Source organism: Barbus barbus, assembly GCF_936440315.1.
Source record: "Barbus barbus genome assembly, chromosome: 41".
NCBI classification, from domain to species: domain Eukaryota; kingdom Metazoa; phylum Chordata; class Actinopteri; order Cypriniformes; family Cyprinidae; genus Barbus; species Barbus barbus.
The window spans coordinates 19,169,549-19,190,446 of record NC_136719.1 but is presented as its reverse complement, the minus strand read 5'-3'; the positions used below and the strand labels follow the sequence as shown (position 1 = coordinate 19,190,446).

Here is a 20,898-nt window from a genome sequence, read left to right as displayed (position 1 = left end):
TATAACTTTTTTTTTATTTCGCTAACCTAATAAAAATAACAAAATTAAATAAAATGAATCACATAATTCTCACCTGGTATATTCAGAAAACTACCAGTGAAAAGTTCTTAAGATTTTTTTTTTATTAAATTAAATTAAATAAATCCACAGACACACATATCTCTTATACCATCAAATGCACACAACACGAAGGAGGTGGTCTTCCCTGGAAGAAGATAAGGGTGACAGAGAAAGATAGAGAGAGAGAAAGAGAGAGAGAGAGAGAGAGACATGGGGGGAGTGGAGAAGGGCCGTATAAAACCCCTGGAGCACAAGCCATGCTTTATCTTGTGACCCGCTCATTTCTGTCTCAGGCACAGGAAACCCCTAAACTCTCTCAGCCTTGCCCCAGCGCCTGCACACACCCTCTCACACAGAGACGAGAATGGCTGTACAAAGAATGAATGAGCTCTGGAAAACGATGGGTCTGGCTTTAATGTTCGGCTTTCTTTTACTTCACAGTAAGTTTATTTGAAGTCTTTTGTAAACTGTACTTTATATTGTGCCTTACATGCAGCGTTTTATGATTACACACTGTATTTATGTTCTTAGTTTATATATCCTTATTAATTTTTAAGCTTCTTTGTTGTATGGATTTATACGAATATCTTTTTTCCTCATAATTTGTTAGGAAATCATTCGGTAAGTGGATACATTATATTTTAAGTTGTATAAAAGCATCACTGCTTTTGAGTGCTAATATTTGAGGTTTAAGGGGCTTTTATTAAATTTTACTCTAAAACAGTCTCACCTTGATTGATGTGACAGCCGGCAGTTTGTAGTGTTTACTCAGAGGAGACAGTTAAAAAGTTAGCGGGAAATCTCAAACAAAGGGCTCTGGTTTGGAGTGGAAACATGCCGTTGATCGTAATTGTGGGCTATATCCTGCTCTCTTTCTGGGTGGAGCTGGCTGGAACATGGGCGTATATGTGTGTGTTTGGAGACTGAAGAGGTTGGAAAACTGTCTGAGGAGTCTATTAAGCATCTTCATCCTGTTTTCTGAGACTACATGTGGTGAAATTGTCTTTTCGAAAAGCAGTCGTACGTGTGGAGTCGTTGTAGGACCACAGCGTTTGGTTCATGTTCTTCTGAAAATAGATGGATGTTTACATGATCAGTCACAGGGCTGAAGACAGTAGTGCGTAAAAGGCACTCGCCTTTCAGGGAGGTTACCGCATGTCCGTTATTTCAAAAAGGAGTAAAAAAAAGCTGGTTTGTAAGTGACGCCCTGTGGGCAGGGCAGAGCTGAACGCCCCATTCCCTTTTCCCAAGAGGTGAGAGTAATGCTGTAGGTTGAACGGTGGGAATGTTTGAACACGGAGCAGCTTCTCAAGAGTATGGTGGTTGAACCGAACAAACTTTTACCAGGAAACTAGTGCTGTTAAAATAGAAGAAAAAATGATTTTGTATATGAAAAGTACTACAAAAGAACAGACTTCCATACCAGACAAACCCTCAAACAGCACATAATCAGTTTTCAAGCTAAATGAAAAACTGAATTAGGCAGCCGAACAGAACCCTGCATAGTTAGCCAAAGCTATACAGTAGTGTGTAATATAAAATCTGAAGTTAATGTGCCATACATTCCTATAGTTATCCTCAAATGGTCAGCGCAGATATTTTAATAAGAGTAATGTGAAACTGTAAACCAGCTGAATTCATTAGGCTGCAACAGCCATGCTGCTGTTAAAACTTTGGAGGTTGCAAGAAGACATTGTTCAAATGAAGCCACTTAGAAACCGCAAAGCACTATACATTTCCATTCCCACCAGTCTGTTAAATGCTTGACACTTCAGTGCAATTGGCACTCCTGTGATACTTCGCCAATGGACGGTCAAAGCGTAGCAACACTTTTCAGACAACCATGGAAATATGTGAGCATGTAGAGTTTTTAGATCATAAAATTGATGTCTACTGTCTCTAAGACCATGTTAATTGGCTGCAAATTCAAACATCACTCTAGTGACTGAAACATCAGCACCGAAACAAAATAATTTCAACACCACTTTGGCACCATATTCAGCTCATTTCACAGGATTGCATGACTTCACTCGAAGCTAAAATTGTTGTTTATATGTTTTAAATAACATATTTGTGTTGTCAGAGTTTGTTCTTGTTCAGAAGCATGTGACACTAATAAGGTCATGGGTTCAATTCCCAGAAAATACATGAACTGATCAAACTTACTGTATAGATAAAAAGCATCTGCTAAATGCATACATTTAAATGTACAAAATGAGAAAGAGTGAAGTGAAAAACCTTCAAATTATGATAACCGGATCAGTAGTTTCAGCCATGTGGACAGGCAACCACACGCTACAGTTGCTGCAGAATTAAATTAACCAAAGCTAAGTGGCTAAAAAGGGTCAAATTACATGCTATTTGAATGAGGACTCCAAGGAAAGACTCATAAGAACTGCATTCCAACCCACCACCCACGGCTCAAATGTGACAGTGACCTCCCAACGTAAGTATTGCTCTTTCAGAGGTGCAACCTTCCTCAACTGATGGATGGAAAGGGCAAGAAAGAATGATTCGCTATGACAGCCTGTTGGCAAATGTGTTTAGCTGAGCTCACATTCTCCCCATAGTTAGGTTAGCCACCCGAACAACACTCTGAATTTCAGTTACCACTTTTTCCCATGTTGTGAGTTCACCCATTATACACCCTGGTAGCAATGTGACAATTCAGTGGAGAGGTGCCAGGATGATGGTTGGTGCTTCCCAAGCATCATGGAATATTATTGAATCTGGCTGCGATTTGAGCTCAACGGCGAGTGAGAAAACACCTTCTTTAGTTCCCTGGCAGACAGTGGAAAGGTCTGCGCTCGAGGGACGCATGCCTTGCGTCCCTCGAGCAGGTCTTTTCCCGGTCCTAAAACCGCTATTGTGGTGTATTACAGTTAGATATCTGGATAAAATCCAAGGCCTAGATCAACTGTACCAACAGAAGCCAATTCATCTGCCCTGATCTGAACCAACACATGGGAATTCCCAAATTGCACAACGCAGAGGATGTTTAAAGGCACTATTATCAAATATGTAAAGTATTTTTTATCACATTGGATAGCACAAGCAAAGCTATTTAGTGGACAGCAGATGCATACTTTCATGGGTTTAGCTACACAAAGACATAGTCAAGGCACAAAGAAAGAGGAAGTTCATGCATGCCAGTGCATCATGCGTGATAAAAACAAGATGGATGGCAGGGGTCACTATGTGGCAAGGAGAGAAATGATAAGCTTGTGGACCTCATATCTGCGTTCCTTGGTTCTGGAACATTCTCCTTGGTTGATGATGCACTCTTTGGCCAATAAAAACAAGCAGCTGCCAGTTTCTCATGGCTTTAAGCTATTGCCTGGCATTGCTGCAGTCCCAGGCCACTCCAGTGAGGTTAACGTCATGTACCCAGCCTATACACAAATGCTGTAGGATATCTTACATCACTCCAATTTGGGTGTGCTCAGTCTCACTGGGCTTTTCAGAGATGCATATTGATTGAATCTGAAAGGGTGGAAAAATAAGCAGTTAATTCTGTGATTATGTGAAAAGATCATCTGGGCAAACAGTAATTATGGCAAGTTGCATGTTTAGACGTTTATGTCCATCACTTCACTTATAATTAAGAATAGGACAAAACAACTATTACGTATCATATTATTGCCATTGCCATTGCCATATTATGAACAAATGTGAAATAACAACTAACAGTCATGTTTAATTAGTACATCATCTTAAATTAGAAAAACAAGATAATCTGAATATATATCAGGGTTTGTTGTTGTCGCTCTTGTGAGTATGTTATTCTGAAGTTCCCCTGGCACTCCAATGTAGTTTTGCTGTTATTGCGTCTCTCACAGCTGGCATCCAGCTTCCAACCGCTCTCACTCTGACACTGCGCTCTGGTAATATAACTATCCAAAAACCTGAGTCCAAACATTAGTGTGTAATTAGTCTGTGGTTCAACAAAATCTGTAACGAGCGGAAACTCTAAGACACCATTTTGGACCAGTCTGCTGGTTGGATCATCATATTAGTCAAACAGCAACTTAGAAAATGATGACAAAGTTTCAGTTCCTCAGAAACTTTAATTGTATCCTTTGAGTTTTAATATGTTCACATTGATAATTTATATGATAAATTCATAAATTTGTCTATTTTCCATGATTAAAGGATTAGATCAGTTCCAGAGTAAAAATTTCCTGATAATTTAACTCTCCCCCATGTCATCCAAGATGTTCAAATCTTTCTTTCTTCAGTCAAAAAGAAATTAAGGTTTTAGGGGAAAACATTCCAGGATTTTTCTCCAAATAGTGCACTTCAATGGTGGCCAACGGGTTGAAGGTCCAAATTGCAGTTTCAGTGCTTCAGTTTTCAGTTTCAACAGGATACACGATCCCACCCAAGGAATAAGGGTCTTATCTAGTGACATGTTTTTTTAGAAAATTACAGATCATTTCGCTAAGTAAGACCCTTATTCCTTGCCTGGGATCATATACAGCCCTTTGAAGCTCCATTGAAACTCCAGTTTGGACCTTCAACCCGTTGGTCCCTGTTGAAGTCCACAATATAGAGAAAAGTCCTGGAATGTTTTCCTCAAAAACTTACTATTTTTTTCCACTGAAGAATGAAAGACATGAACATCTTGGATGACATGGGGGTGAGTAAATTATCAGGATTTTTTTTTTATTCTGGAAGTGAATTAATCCTTTAGGGTTAAAAAAAGAAAAACCTTATCAAACGGCACAACAAATATAAAAAATATATCAATATATCAAATATAAGTAATGTTAATTTTATATATACACAAAATATTATTTTATATAAAAATGTAAATTATTTACTATTAAATTAAATATATATTATTAGAAAACTGCACCCTATTTGTGGACAAAGCCTTTTCATTAATTGATTTTTACATACATAAACAGATCGAGTTAAACTATTGTTGTGCTTTTGTAATACTCGTTACATGCATATAACTTTATAGAGAAGTTTGCACTTCTATGGTGGTTTCTGCCATTTTGCCTGAGGAATAAACAGAGTTAATGTGGCTTGGCTGAGGTGTGATAATTGCTGGGGTAATTAATGTTCAGCAAGCAGCACAACACTGGGGCAATTCTACCTAATGTTCCCTAATTGAAAACATAAGATTGTATCCTTTGCTTGCCATCAAAAGCACAAGGACTTTCTCATGGCAGTCTTTCCTCCTTAACCACAGAGCCCAGGGGATTTGTTACGCTTAGCCAGAAAGTGAGAGAGGGGGCAAAACCCAACCCCAGTTTTTCTTTTGTGTGAAGAGAAGAAAAAATCAGAAAGAAAAAAGATAGTCCCACCAACACCCCCACACTCGTCTTTCTGTTGTGGCCTTTTCTCCAAGCATTGTATAAGCCGAGCATGGCAGCGGATCAAACATTTAGATATCCAATTACGTTGTCTGAATCAATCTGCATGATGATGTCAAAGAACAAGAGCTTGGAAATAGTCCATGGACATCTGCAGCCACGCAATGCTTGTGGTGCTGACAGTAACACTGTAAAAAAAAAAAAAAAGTTGAGCCGACTTAAAAGTTTAAGGCAACCAGCTTCAGCATTTTTTGTCATTATGAATTTGAATAAATAAAATCAGTTTCAAACTGATTTTAATTAGTTTCATTATCAGGATAAAATGCAAGTGATTGCATGGGCGCCTGCCTCCCTGTCATGCATGCGCATTGATATTCCACACAAACACTTAGATATAGGCCAAAAATGTAGTACATTTATATAGGTTAACGCTAGAGTTTGGAATCCACATTAAAATAAATCTTCACCAGTCTACATCCGAGACAGATGCATCGCTAACCTGCAAATTGAAGGCTACATTTGACGTTTTAAAATGATCTAACTGGCTGATGTCGATCCAATTCGTTGAGCATTAGTTGCTGCTGATCAAGATAATGACGAAACTTGTTTTAATGACTCTCATAAACTTGTTTTAATAAATCGCATATGCATTAAATAAAGATACAAAACAGGTTAAATATGTTGAATATATTGTTCAAATATTTATAAAATGTGAAACTGTAGCTAATCTTATTCGCCGTCTAGCATTTTGCATCTGCATAACATAGTGAATTATTTTTAACATGCAATGATACAAAATAAAACCAAACAAGATTTGTAATGAAGAAAAAAATATTTAGACAAAATAAGAATGATGCCACACATCTCTTGAGCAAAATCTTGCTCTCTGCATGAATGCAACGCAGATAGCGACACAAGTTTGTTTGAAACACATAAAAGGTTTAAATAAGATAATAATATTAACAATGAACATTATATGACATTTAAAATAGTTTTGGCGATTTTTCCTTCGGTCCGCCTGCATTTCTGACCCAAACAGCAAATGCAGTCTAGATCTCCACGATGTTCTCGTTAAATATGCAATTTCTGAAATGTTACAATGAATTAATTTCTAAAATGTTATGATATGGAAAGCCTGAAACAGTTCACAGCAGTATAGCCATACACAGGCTATCAGTCATCAGCAATGTGGTAAGCGTGCCAGTATATGATTTAATATGAAGCGTCCGTATTAATTCTGTAACGTTATATTACTAAAGACTGAAGATAATACCACCGCGATAGATTCTGTATGTAATTGACTTTATTCTACGTTGGAAACACTTTATAAAACCTACAGAGGATGGGACTCGGCGGCCTTTACACAGTAACAGTCATCTGACAGACGGACGGATGGGTGCCAAGCCAAAGGTAAGCTTTATAAATGTACTTTTATTCATTGTTTTGTCCATGTAATGTTAAATTTCCCTGTAAATTTATATTGTTCTGTGTTAATAAGTCTTCAAATTCCCCTCTTTGTTATTTTACATAGGCTAACGTTATCCCTGTTGGTGTATTTGTGCGGGAGGTGGTTCAAGAAAGAGTCTGAGGTAAATTTATGGTTATCCCTTTCAGTTGTTTAAATTGGTCACTAAAACGCATAACTTTACAATAATATATTTAATATTTTCTAAACTTTATCTGGTGTGAAGTGTTTGTTCTTGTAGTAAAATAGGCTTTGTCGTAGATCTCAGACGCTCACACGAGCCTAAAGGAATTTAAAAAGGCACACTTACACGATTCTAAATAGCAGTCTGACAGAAGCCAAAATGAGCATTGTGAAGCTATATTTATGATAATCATTTAAGGGTTTCAGGGCAGTTCATGAAGTCAGTTCGCTGCAGCCCACAAGATCCAGGGGGCGTGGTTGGATCCAGATCCAACTCCTCCCACCTTACATATACATAAACCTACCCATCTCCACCCCCTGATCCCTAAACCCATCCATCTCCACCCCTAAACCTACCAATCTCCACCCCCTGATCCCTAAACCCATCCATCTCCACCCCTAAACATACCAATCTCCACCCCCGGATCCCTAAACCCATCCATCTCCACCCCTAAACCTACCAATCTCCACGCCCTGATCCCTAAACCCACCCCATCTCCACCCCTAAACCTACCAATCTCCACGCCCTGATCCCTAAACCCACCCCATCTCCACCCCTAAACCTACCAATCTCCACCCCCTATGTGGATCCAATCACGCCCCCTGGATCTTGTGGACTGCAGCGAGCTCTACTTGGTTCCACCTGCCACATCAGTCTCTGCTGTATGGAGGCCCTTATGTGTGTACTTTTCATTGTGCATGCAGATATTAAAAATTAATAAATGCAGCTTTCATGCGCGAGGAGCTGCAAAAGACGCAAGACGCGTAACAGTCATGCACATCCGTTGAGCGCGTGTTTACATAGAAAAACAATGGAAAAGTAGCGCATTGGAATGGAAAAACACGTTCTGTGTGAATGGCCCCTAAGAGTGTTCATTTTGTCAAGCAGTATAAATGATGTCTAAATGAGACTGCGGTTATTCCTAGTTAACCAGTTTGTGTTAATGGCTCTCATATCATTTCAGGCATATGCTAAGAACACGCTTAAGCAGAAGTGTCAGCGCGGGACTACTTAATGGATTATGCATTCTTCTTTCATGTGGTTGACTTGTGGTAAGTTATTTACTTTGACAGTCTCGCAATATATAAGGAATAGGTAGTGTAATTGTAATGTTTGAAGTGTCTTAAATTATTCCCAAAAAGGCTACGTCTCATTCTGAAGGTGTTCACTAACAATAACAATGTCAATAACACCTGATGTACTTGTTAAATCATAAGATGTTTGGCATCTATACTAATATTATTCTGTTTCATTCTTATTCTGAGGTAACAGTAGCCACCCGGACCCAGTCTGTATCCAGATCAGATGTTCACTGCAGTCACCCGTACTCAGTCTGTATCCGGATCAGATGGTGGAGACAACTCTTCAGCCCTGAATGTCAGCACAGACCATGTCAACTAGATGAGCCCCAAAGACAGATCCCCAGTGAAGGCCTCATCAACTATTTGGCCATTGGCACAAAACCTCAGCAAAGACCACGATGACAAACACCACGTTGGTTCGTCTGGCCCCCCTGACTGAGCCTGCTTTCTACCAAGGTTTTTTCTCCATTTCTGTCACCTTTGGCTTGTTTATTTGGGGACACATAATTTTTGGGAATATTATTGACTTGATTGCAGAGACACTATTTGAAGAGAATTGAACATAGCTGGATGATGATGACATCACTGAATCAAGGATGAACTGACTTTAACTGAAATATTGACTGTTTACTTGTATCGTCCTCGTTTTAGAGCTGCTTAACTGCATAACTGAATTTTTCTGCATTATTGACACTATTTTCCTGTTTAACAACGTAAAGCTGCTTTGACACCATCTGTAGTGTATGAAGTGCTATGTATAAATAAGGGTGAGTTGACTTGCTTTTGACAATTATTCATAGAAATGTTTGTGTGCTGTCTGTTTTAAACAATTTTGTATTTTTGAGAATTGTATTAGTAGCCTTCAATGTGAAAGAAATCAGTAAAATAAGATTACATCACATCAGTCTCAAGTGAATTGTAATTACACAAATACAATAAGTTGTGGTTACTTAATTTTCTCAAGGCAACAGGTTTCCTCAATTTAATGAAGTAGGCAGAACTCAGATGAACTTGTTAGTTTTAAATTAAGTAGATTCACAATTTTAAGTAATCTCAGTTTAATGAATTTAAGTTAGTCCAACTTAAAATAAAAAGTGACCACAACACATTTTCTTTTGTTTATTTGTTAATGTAACTCAGAATTGTCAAATTCACTTAACTTTTTTCTTTTAATTATGCATGAATTTCCTTTACTTAATCATTTCAAGGCAATGGGTTTCCTCAATTTTTTTAAGTAAGGTCAACTAATCGTTTTTTTTTTACAGTCAGAAGTTGAGAAAATTCACAAATCTGCTGAAGCTGGTTGCCTTAAACTTTTTTTTTTACAGTGACGCTGCAAAAGGAGGCGGCAGCTGGCAGTAAGAGGGGGTGACAAGAAGATGTCTGTTTTGGACAATAGGGGGTGCTCTTTAAAAAAAAACAAGGTTTGAATCATTAAAAATACAAAAATCTGCAACATTCGTTAAGCAAACCATTAATCAAACTCTTATAGTATCTTTACTGTATTACTCTGGAGGGCTCTTATGGAAATTAACACTTCAAAAACAGTGAATGAGACTCTATTGTCTAAGAATAGTAAAGGCACCCATTAGTAGGTGGTCTGTGTATTAAATATACATCTTGAATTGAGTCCAAAGGGCTCAAGAATGGGATTGCTGTGTGAATGGTTAGCGCACCGTCTATAGTTTCTATCTGAGATACCTACATCCTGACTGGCTTGGGGAACATTCCACGCCTGACACTAGTTTGATTAATTCCTTCACCCCGTTTTTGTTTTGTCAGAAAACAACTGGGCCATGGGCTCATTGCTAAGTAAACTCTCAGGATCAGCATGCTCACAAATGGAAATAGTTCTCCCATAGTTGGGGTGGATAGAGTGACCACTGGATTTGTAGTGCGTCAGTTAAAAGTGCCCATAGAGTTCTTTAACCTTTTGAGAAATAGCATTTCGAGATTGCACCAACAGTGCATCACAGGGGCTTCCGCTGGAAGATTTTTAAAATAAACCAACGAAAAAGACAACAAATACTATCAAAAAAGTGAAATGTGAAATTAGAAAAGCCAAGTTTTCAATGTTGGCCTGACAAAGTCTTATTTGAAAGTTTTAAAACTTAAAACTTCTCTCCCAACAGAGAGATGGATAGAGTGATGAATGGATGGATGGATGGTAGACACAGAACAACAGACAGAATTATATAATGACAAAACAATGCAAGTAAACGTATAGTGCTCAGGCCTGCTTGTGAGGGGACTGGGCTGCAGCTGACTGTCATCACCAAGACATGCTCTCTACGGCCTGGGTGGAGAAGCAATGAGTCCCAGGCTGCTGTCCAGCCTAGCCGGCTACAGACGTCAGAGCCTCATGTTAAAGCACAAAGTACACTGGGAGGAGAGTGCTTCCCCTGAGATCTGTGCATCTGGAGATTGAGAGAGATTGACTCCACCCTGATGGACAACACGTTAGTGATTATTAGAGTGATTACTGACCCTTTTGAGTCGCCTGCATTCGTCATCACACTCTTTCCTCTTACGCTAAGCTGTTTATTTAGGTTTCTCCTGTTTCAAGCAGACCCAGAGATAGGTGATCTTTGAGATGGCCTTCCGTCTTGCTAGATAATCACACAAGAAGAACAAGAGGAGGGCTCTGTTAGGAAGACAGAGACTGTCCCAGAGTTCAGCAAGCTTGTGATTTAAATGCGGGTAGAGATTAAAGACACTCCCTTAAGTCAAGTTGGCACTACACGACTTTATACGTCTGCAGATCGCTGTGCTGTTCGGACTACATGACTTGATTGACAAAATCTAGCTAAATTCTTGAAATTTGAATCCTACCACCAAGATTTAAAGAAACAGTTGACCCAAAAATGAAAATTCCATCATCTACATATCTGACAAAGGTAAATGATGGCAAAATTTTCATTTCATGGGTGAACTATCCATTTAATGAGGTACTTACTTTAAAATAACCCTAAGCATTTTACGGGCATTTCTCATGTTTCCAGGGATTCTGGAAGGAGGAGGGGGATTTAGCTCTTAGGTTTATATGAGAGCTGTCAGGACGTGTCTGGCTAAGCTGACTGCCGTACATCCATTCAGGCACAGCTGAGAGCATGGGGGATTTTGAGAGTCTTTGCCTGAGATTGTCTCATTACATCAGACCAGACGTGCCAGAACACCATGGAAAGGATTAGAGTGATTCAGAAATCTGGAGAGCACATCTGGTCCCTGTTGTGTCACTTTCCTTAAGAAAACAATGATTCCAGTCATATTTCTGTTGTATTGGTAGATGAAAAACATGCATCGAAGCGGTTAGGTGGAGTCACGTACTCTCACTCTTCCAGAACTCTGTTTGTGTTTGCTGTCGAGCATCCAGATGTCAGACTGTTGACTGGATTTCACTGCAGCACACATTGTGAAATATTAGATACGTCAAGACGGTTATCTCATTTGGGAAGAAAATTTGATGGCTTGAGTTTTATGCTTGTTTAGACTGCAGTGAGACAACTGACCTACTTCATCAAACTAAATCCTGAATTATCTAATTTCTAATCTGCATCATGGTGGCAAAAATATCATCATTATTAATTTACTGTATATCTTTCATCTCCAGCATAGCTTAGATGATTGTGTCCATATTTGAAAGTGCATGCAAGTACATGTAGCTATAAAGTGGCATGACTGAAGATCATAGTTAGTTTAGTAGCTTCGAAGTGAGACATCAAGACAGATGTTAGCACACCAGGCATTTCATAATGCATTTGGTAACTGTTAAAACTGTAAAAAAAAAATATCAAGAAACAATTTAAGAAACAATGGATTTTATGCATAGATAAATGCATATTCTGAGAGTATGTAGAAGCTTTATGCAAAAAATCTACATAACATTTATGGATAAAATGTATGCATTTTATGCTAGAGCAAATTTATGCATACACTCAGACAGCACACTTCCCGACAGCCCACATAAGAACTGGAAAGTGCTTTCTCGATTTGGCAAACTCAGATTTGACTGGCTGACTTCACGCAACACAAGGTTTTTATCAGTCAGGGCAAACAGGACGTTGCTAGTGTGTGTGATGGTGCTGCTGGGAGAGGAATTTTGTTTTGTACACAATTAAAGACGTTCGTCTTCATAAGCATTGAAAAAGAATGTGGCACTTCTCATTTGTAGAAAACGCACAAATACAGAAGTGTACAAGGGCGTTCATGTACACTGGTCTTGTTTATATGATGTTAGGAGAAGAGGGAACATTCTTCCTAACAATTATTATATCAATAAACATGTCAGGTTTTGGCTTGTGTAAGTCAGCGCTTAGTTTTATTAACATTTTTAAGAGCTGTAGGATGCATGCCCAGTTCAGCCAATTAAAATATATGGCTAGCCACGCACAGTATCTAGCCCGATAGACGTTTCTGTAATGACGGAGGGGTTCTTCAAGCTGTGAGTGCGGGTGAGTGCTATCACGGTGGCCATGCATCCTTTAAAATCACAAAACGCTAAGAGTCACAAACAGAAAGTGAGCTATCACTAGGAGATTTGGGCTTGACCAAGCACAGATTGTCATTTCTAGGTGGTGTAACTAAAAAGATTCTTCAAGGATTGTTGTTCCTGCACGATATAGTCACACCTGTTGAGACAAATGTAGAATCACTTTATGATCAGACTGTGGCAGATATCTTAGTATTTCTAGTTAGGAAAACACAAGACCACCCAGTATGAGCTCCATATGGCATTCTGAAGCCTCTGTGACAAGTTTGACGGCAAAACGTGTGGTGTCCTAAATGACACCAGAAATTGTTCTAGATTTAGAGCTCAGCTGCTCCAATCCCCAATGCCAAAAATTTTTGTCAACTCTTTGCCAAAAACCACTTAAAAGACTATTCCAGGTTGAACTGAGCATTTGTGCACAGCATTTGTAGCACGTTAACAAGAATTAATTTCCAGTCATACTTTTTAAAACAAAAAGCATGTTAAGTTCAAGTTCAAGTTCAAGCTGAGCTTTACTGTCATTCCGCTACATGTGGGGACATACAGTGGAACGAAATGTCGTGCCTCGCAGGACCACGGTGCTACATAAATACAGACATACAACAATGAAGTAAAAAACACTATAAACCTATACACAACTAACCTACTGACATATTTTAACTATAAGTATACTATATATATAAGTATTTACCCTATACAAACTAAAAAATAAAAGATAAAAAATACAAACTATACGAATGCTTCACATAAATATTTACCCTATACAAACTAAAAAGATAAGTTTAGTGTGAAATTAATCATTATCTATCATGTGTAATCATTTACCTTGAATGATTTACCTTGAATGTGTCAGTCAAAAGTGAAAACTAGTAATAGGGGTTTTTCTTATAATGTTAATTTTAGCATGAACTCAAGTTCAGTGATTTTCAGATCTGGCGTAGTTATTGGAGGATGCAACACCTAAAACAAATGGGCAAATGAATTGATTTGTACTTTACACCCAGCCACTCGCTTCCTGCATTCCACATCTCTAGACATAACTCTTTACTAAGGAGTCTGGTAATGTACAGCAAAGACAAAGGTCTTGACTTTTCCAGGGTGATGTTTATTTGCTCAGTCGGTGTCAGGAGCATTACCCCCCTGCTTAAGTTATTAATAATGCAGAGTGGCTGTGCAAACAAGGCACATTTTTGGAGAGGGTGGAGACAGAAGGGCATTAAATAACGGTCAGAAAGGGCCAGGCTTTTTTAACCTCTTCTGAACCTCAGAGTGCACCTACCACCCACATGCTAGCAAACACTGGGTAAGGAGGCTGGCTCTGGGTAAGAAGGATCTGACAGCCTGGTCAAACACTGCAAACACTTATTGACTGTATGATATACAAAGTGAGCAGGTGGCATGGAAATCTTTGCTAAAATCCATACTGTACGATTTTGCAAAACTTCTTAAATTAATATATTTTTAAATTTAAAAAAAAGAAAAGCAAACACACAGAAAAACATAAATACAATGAAACCAGTGCAATCCCAGTCACGAACAAATTGCTTTTATGAATATATTCTCTTTAGTAAATCAAAAAACACTGGGCAACTAGTGTAGTCTGATTCACATACAAAAATCTCTAATAAACAAATTATTTTTAGTGAATGGAAATGACTCCTATGAGCAGATTCTTTTTAGTCAATCAGAAACGTATGACACAACTAGTGTAGCCTGATTCCTGAAACAAATATTCTGAGTCAGTTCTTTTAATGAATTGCTCAAAAAGACAAGTTACCAGTTTGAATCAGTGAGAAATTCATTTGTCAGCAAAATGGACATAAAACCTAAATGAACACTGGAATTGAATCAGAATCTATTTAAAACTAAACAAATCAAGAGCTTAACTGAGAATTAAATATACTGATGTTGCTCTCTAAAACCAGCAATTGGGCCTTTGATATGTCCCGCCCCAACTTCCTGTTTCACTAGGAAATACAACAAAAATGTACTAGTTTTCAAATAGATTAATGTTCGGTGTCTGGAAGTGATCTACCAATTAATGAGCTATTTTTAAGCAAATTCGATGACATCAAAATGTAATTGCTGTTATAGGCGGCACATTAATGGCAATTTTGTGCAAATTTTATCATGTCCTATTTATGTAACATGACGCTACATAATTCACCAAGGTGAGGTAGAAGTGCAACCTAAAGCTTGTGGTCTTACAGTATTTGACATCTTTAACATTTTCCGTGTTCCCGTGCAGGTTGTCAGGGACAGGAGCCACCAGATCCATCAGCAACTCCGTCAGCAGACATGGCAACAAATTCGGCTACAGACCCATCAGCATCCCCCACAGCAGCCCCGACAGCAGCGCCGACAGCAGCCCCGACGGCAGCCCCGACATCAGCAGACAAGGCATCAAATCCAACAGCTGCAGATCCAACATTAGATCCCACAGCATACCCAACTTCTGGGCCTGCTGTTCAAAAAACAGCTGTCCCAGGACAACCAGGTTCTGTTGACATTACTAACATTGGCATGAGGCTTCAAGACTGTCCCTAAATTAATTTCTTAATTGTTTTTAGTTGGTGATGCTACTAATGCTTGATTCTTTTGTTTTAGAACCACGATTAGCTGCAAACGCTGCTGATGCCGGCCAGCCTACATTTTTAACATCAGAAACCCCAGACCCAACTCACTCTGATGTAAAGGTGATGAATACCAATCCAGTCTCAAATCAAGGCTCCAAAATTACAGATGTAAGTAATTTTGGGTCACTAATATCATGGATTAGAATTCTGGGTGAAAAAAAAACAATGGTCAAAAATCAATGTACATCTGACAGTTCAGTTAAGAACTACCAGAGTTATCTTAATTTATTATCATTGGTTATAATTACAATTATAATCATTGGTTTTCATTGGTCAACAGCTTTAATGAAGAACATGCAGAAGAAATTAGATTTTTTATTTTTTTTGTTAATTTGACCAATTTAGCTGACATTTTCCTAAACCCAACATTTAGGATTCACATTCACAAGTTTCATCAGGTGGTACATATGGTACTACCATGGCACTATCTACTTCCAAAAAATACCATGACACGGCACTTCTCCAGAACAGATGGTTTAGTAGTACCATGGTCTTTTTGGTACTTTACTTAGAAAAAAATACCATGGTACTTTATTTGTGAACATTTACCATACACTATGGTGCTAAATGGCACTAAAAGTGGTTATTTGGCTCGAAATCATAGGGGAACCACTTTAAGTGCTACATAGCACCTATATCTTTAGAGATGGTGCTCAATATAGCACGTTAACCACCCAAAAGAACACCTGAAGAACCATAACAGGTTCTTTATAGGTGCTATATAGCACTTAAATTGGTTCTCCTATAATTACGAGCCAAAGGACTACTTATCGGTGCTATATAGCACCTCAACTACCACAAAGAACCACTGAAGAACCAGTAGCAGTACGATTATATTTTTTAAAGAAAAGTACATGAAATTTACTACCATGGTATATTTCAAAGTACCATAATAATACTATTATACTAACATCATTGTACCACTGCCATAGTACTTTTTTGTAAGGAAAGTACTATAAATACAATTGTATATGCCAATCATTTAGTAGATTTGTATAAATCAAAGTACCACAATATTACTATTTGATACTATCAATGTACCACTGTACCTACAGAATACATTTTTAGCAAAGGAACATTGTGTAACTGCATTTATATTTTCATTTACGTTCATATGTTACAGTGAGGCCATATCAGTATCATACCAATGCACACATCCCATATTTACCCCAAAAGGTCATCAGAGGAGCTTAAAACAATCTAAACTCCACTATAAAGTACCTCTACAAGACATTTCAAGTATCTCTACTTTGCCAACCCAAACCAATGGACAAAGTGACTTCAGATGTTTTCAGTTGCTGTCATCTGCATCCGTGTACATTAGAAAGGAAGGAAGCTTTGTGTCTGAAAGGATAACGTTTAGCAGGGCAGTTTGAGCTGTTGATGCCTGTGAGCTCAGATTAGGGAGATCCTGTTTTGTCATTCGCTATAAATAATCCCTCCACACAAAAGATGAATGAGTGGGACAGAAGAGGGGCTTCCTCTCACTGCTGCCATGCGGTTATGAACCCAGGAAAGAGGTTAGACAGAAGAATTGGGGGGATGAAGAGCGTCCATTATTAGCAAGAACAGATCTGAGACCGGTGAAAGTGATAGCAGCGATAGGCCAGTTTGACGCAGGATCTGTATTTTTTTTTCATCATGATAGGCATTGGTTATTCTGGCATGACACCATGGGATGAAATGGAGCCCACACATGCTATGTGAAAGGCAGGGAGAGGTGCTAAACTACAAAGACTCCTTCCTGTTCACTTCCTCTTTTTGTTTGCTATATGAAGCTTTGTACAACAGATAAGTTTTGTGTATGGGACGCATGTCAGGAAGAGTGGAAAAAGTCTAAATTAGGAAAGGATGCTACATACATTAACGAAACAATAACTGACTTTAATATCAAATAAATAAAACAGTAAAAACTAAAATCCATGACTTTAAATGCTACAAGTGAATTTAGGCATCACAATAATACAATAAAGAAGATTATGAAAAATGTATATTCATTTTGAGATTTCATTAAATTATTAGTGTTTTAAAGATTAATGTCGAGTGAGTATTAGATGAAAGGTAAAATTAAAAATAGGGCAAATGAGAATGCACAAATAAATATACAATATCTACCAATATTTGTGGATTAATCTGTCATTTAGATTTTTATTATTTAGAATGACAAAACATTCCTGCATGCTGTTAAGGGACACCCAAACTAAATCAACATCACTTGATTAGATACCTATTAAATATGACTCAAATTGCTGTTGAAGCTCTCTAATATTTAATCCATGTTTTTGTTAAACTTGTTGTTTATGTGTTTCTCCAGGCGAGTAAAGAGAATGAAGAGAATGCCGTCACTGGATCTTCTGCTGTTTTTGTGTCTGTGCTGATGACCGGCTTACTGCTTGCTGCCATAATAGTCGGCATATACTACTTCAAGTGCCATCGCCGAACCAAAGGCAAAGGCATGAAACTAGTGAGTGTCAGATTTAATGAACCCCAGAAAAACATCCCATTAATTGTAATATCCTTTCTTGAGGATACGATTGCATGTTCTAACTCAACACTAAACAAATATTTTAAGCAAATTAACACATTCATTCACTTCCTGCTGTCTAAACCCTCAAATTAATGACTTCACCAACATTATCTCCACCATCAAATGTTCCCAATCAAATTCCCATTTTGAATGTGTTGTGCACACATTTTAACTGCAAAGTTCAGCGTATTTTATAGGGAAATGTTGCCAAGTTCGTAATTAAGAGGGAAACAATTGGCAGCATATCAGTGCAGCGCAGTTCCTCCAGCACACGCCCTATCGAATGTTCAGAACCACAACACATGCTAGCGAAACACTAATTGTTTCATCTCCTTGCCAATAGTTCTAAGCTGTTTTGAGAAAATGATGAAAGTGAAACAAAGTGCACTCTCGGCAGACCTCATAAAGGGTCTTACAATGAAAAAATACTTACATTCATAGGGCAGCATTTCATAAGCCATATGCTGCACAATAAATGCTTTAGGTTTGAAGATGCGTCAGGAAAAATATTCCATCAAACAAAAATTTTATGGAAGTTTACATGTTCCACTCAAAGAACACCCTCCCCTTAGTTCAAGGGTCTTGCTCATCAATGCTGATTTACAAAAATACTGACTAAAAAACTTTAATAATACATTCAATGCATCAAATTTGATAAGTCTGATATACGATCTTGTTATGAACTCCATAAGTTCTCATCAAATTCTTCCAAAACTAGCCTACATGATCTGCATGATTAACCATTGTCTCATTTGTGTCTACTGTCATTCATTCCAATAAATTCTAGAAGAAACATCTCCTAAGAAACACTAAGTCTCCTGAGTTATAAATCTTATGCTCAAATTATAAATCTGAGCAATACATTTTTTCTCTGGGAATATTCCTTTGGTTAATTGTCTTGCAAAATAAAATAAAAAGAATAATTATAAGAAGTATAATAATAATATAAATATAAAAATGAAATAATAATAATAAAAGTAAAATCTTTGTTTGTACTTTGTTTTCCACAGGCTGAGGAGTCTTACATGGCTGATGAGGAGAACCAGGGCAACACTCTGGTGTCTGTGGCCCCTCTAAACCAACCCGAGCCCCAGGAGAAACCCAGTCTTAACGGAGAGTCACAAGAGGCAGTTAAAGCCCAAACTCCTCCTGCTGCCACCAACGGCCACTCCACCACCAAAACAGCAGACACCGAGCTGTGAACAAGCCGACATGCCACCAAGGGTCTATGGAACGCTCAGTCCCTGCTTCTTAAACCCAGCTAAATCTACTGCATTGACCTTGGCCAAAAGGCACAAGGGAGACAAAGACTCAAATTTCCACTGCAAAATGCAAAATGTTCAATTTAAGTTCATAAAGAACAAATTTTGAGGCAAATTTGTCAAGTAATCCTCCTTCTGATCTATCGAAATAAATGTACACGTTTCAGTGCTATATGAAAGATTGTTGTACGTTAAGAAAGCAGTTGTAAGTGCCAGTTATGACAGTGATGATTTATACAAAGACCATTATATAAATTCAATCAAAATATGATGCAAAAAACATTTTAGTCCAAGAGGTTCATCCTTTGAGTATAATACAGTACTGTTGTGGGGTGGGGGACCTTTCCCATGAGTTTTTGCTGGCTTCCATAAGAGCAGCCAGGGCTGGAACGGAATGCCGGGAGGATCCTTGCTCCTGTCCCAGCGCTCCACAGCTTCCAGCAGAGAGTAAATCACATCACACCATAGAGAAACATTCAGAATCCAATGGGCGCGAGTTGTGTTTTTGTTTGTGACAGGTTGTTTGTGTGATTCTAGACTGTATGAAATGTTCTATATGTTCGTCTTTGTGTACAGTATGATTTGACTAGTTAATAGTCTTGTATAATTTTGTTAATATCACTGCATGACAAAGTAATGATTCCTGGAGTTGCTGAGCATGAGAAATCAGTTCAAGCGTCAATCTGTCAACTCCATTTCATTGCTGCAAACAACCCTTAACGTACAGTCAAATCTAACCAATTAGATATGCTGCAAAGCCCGTAAGCGCTCAGGGTGACAGCTAATTGTTATCTGACATTTCTGGATTGTGTTAGAGTTTTACCGTACTTTGTAAACCAGTATTATGGTCTTTTTGTAATATTTTTATTCTAAACATTTAGATGTAGTGTTTATGGATTGAATGACTGACTTAATCGTTTGAATGACCTGCCTTAATTACTAGGAGTTTCTTGGGTGGGTGCGTTTTATTTTGTATCTACATTTGCTACTACACTGTACAAACGTCATAAGGCAAAAACATTATGTAATTGGGTGCAGCCATGAAACCCTGGACCATCGTTTTTAGTTTTAGTCAATTCACTCCAATAAAATGAAAAATTGTGCAGACAAAAAGAATATTTCTACACTACTATTAAACCCATATCTTGAAAATTTCTCAAAATTTCTGACACAAGACTGACTAAACTTGGGATCAAAATTTGGTGCTAGAGTGACTGTATCTCTTAAAATAAACCAATAGAAAATTATGTTTTAAACGTACATACATATGAATACCATGTCCTTTATTTCAACTATGACATTTTGTTTTAACATTCCGGTCTTCCTTTATATTTTGGATCGGTGTGCTAGCATTGTATTAAACTGATGTATGTTTGTGATAGGAATAAAGTTTTGAAAAATAAATTGATATGGGCTCACTATTCATTTCTAATTTACCCCAGTGAGACCTCGTCTTTGTGTGCCTTGGATCTATATGATCAATTTTTTTTACATTTTCATTTATTTGGCCGCTATTCTTTACTCAAGAATTTTAGTTTGATATGAAATGCACACATATGTTCTCTCTCCATCTCATTCCTCAACACACGTGCAGAAATTTGGCTGGCATCTAAAGGCCATTTAAGCAAACAGCTGGTTTGCATAAGAGAGGGGGATGACATCAGAGAGCAGGGATTCGGGTGGGGTTCAGTGGACCTTCATCACTTTAAGAGAATGCAAGCCAGCGTTTATCTGTTACTGACTGTGGTCTCACGCCCTCTGAGTTCTCCCACTAATCACCCTAAAATGCAAAGCGGTTAATGGGATAATGATGATATTACAAATATAATCTCATATAATATAATATATTATTATAGTATTATAGTACAT

The 20,898-nt window shown here is 38.0% G+C and overlaps 1 protein-coding gene across 1 annotated transcript; it reads left to right on the top strand.

Annotated features, from left to right (window-relative positions):
* Positions 1-241: 241 nt before the first annotated feature.
* On the top strand, positions 242-20,464 carry cd34 (CD34 molecule). The gene is made up of 5 exons (XM_079402470.1): positions 242-500; positions 14,853-15,101; positions 15,212-15,348; positions 17,555-17,704; positions 18,778-20,464. Exons 1-5 carry the CDS (start codon positions 425-427, stop codon positions 18,967-18,969), a joined length of 804 nt encoding a protein of 267 aa, XP_079258596.1. The 5' UTR covers positions 242-424; the 3' UTR covers positions 18,970-20,464.
* Positions 20,465-20,898: the final 434 nt, after the last annotated feature.

Bases quoted from the DNA above. Each gene is read 5' to 3' on its own strand.
- cd34 (XM_079402470.1), top strand. From the start codon at position 425: ATGGCTGTACAAAGAATGAATGAGCTCTGGAAAACGATGGGTCTGGCT. The intron at 501-14,852 runs GTAAGTTTATTT...GTTCCCGTGCAG, and splicing joins CGGCTTTCTTTTACTTCACA to GTTGTCAGGGACAGGAGCCA. The intron at 15,349-17,554 runs GTAAGTAATTTT...GTGTTTCTCCAG, and splicing joins AAGGCTCCAAAATTACAGAT to GCGAGTAAAGAGAATGAAGA.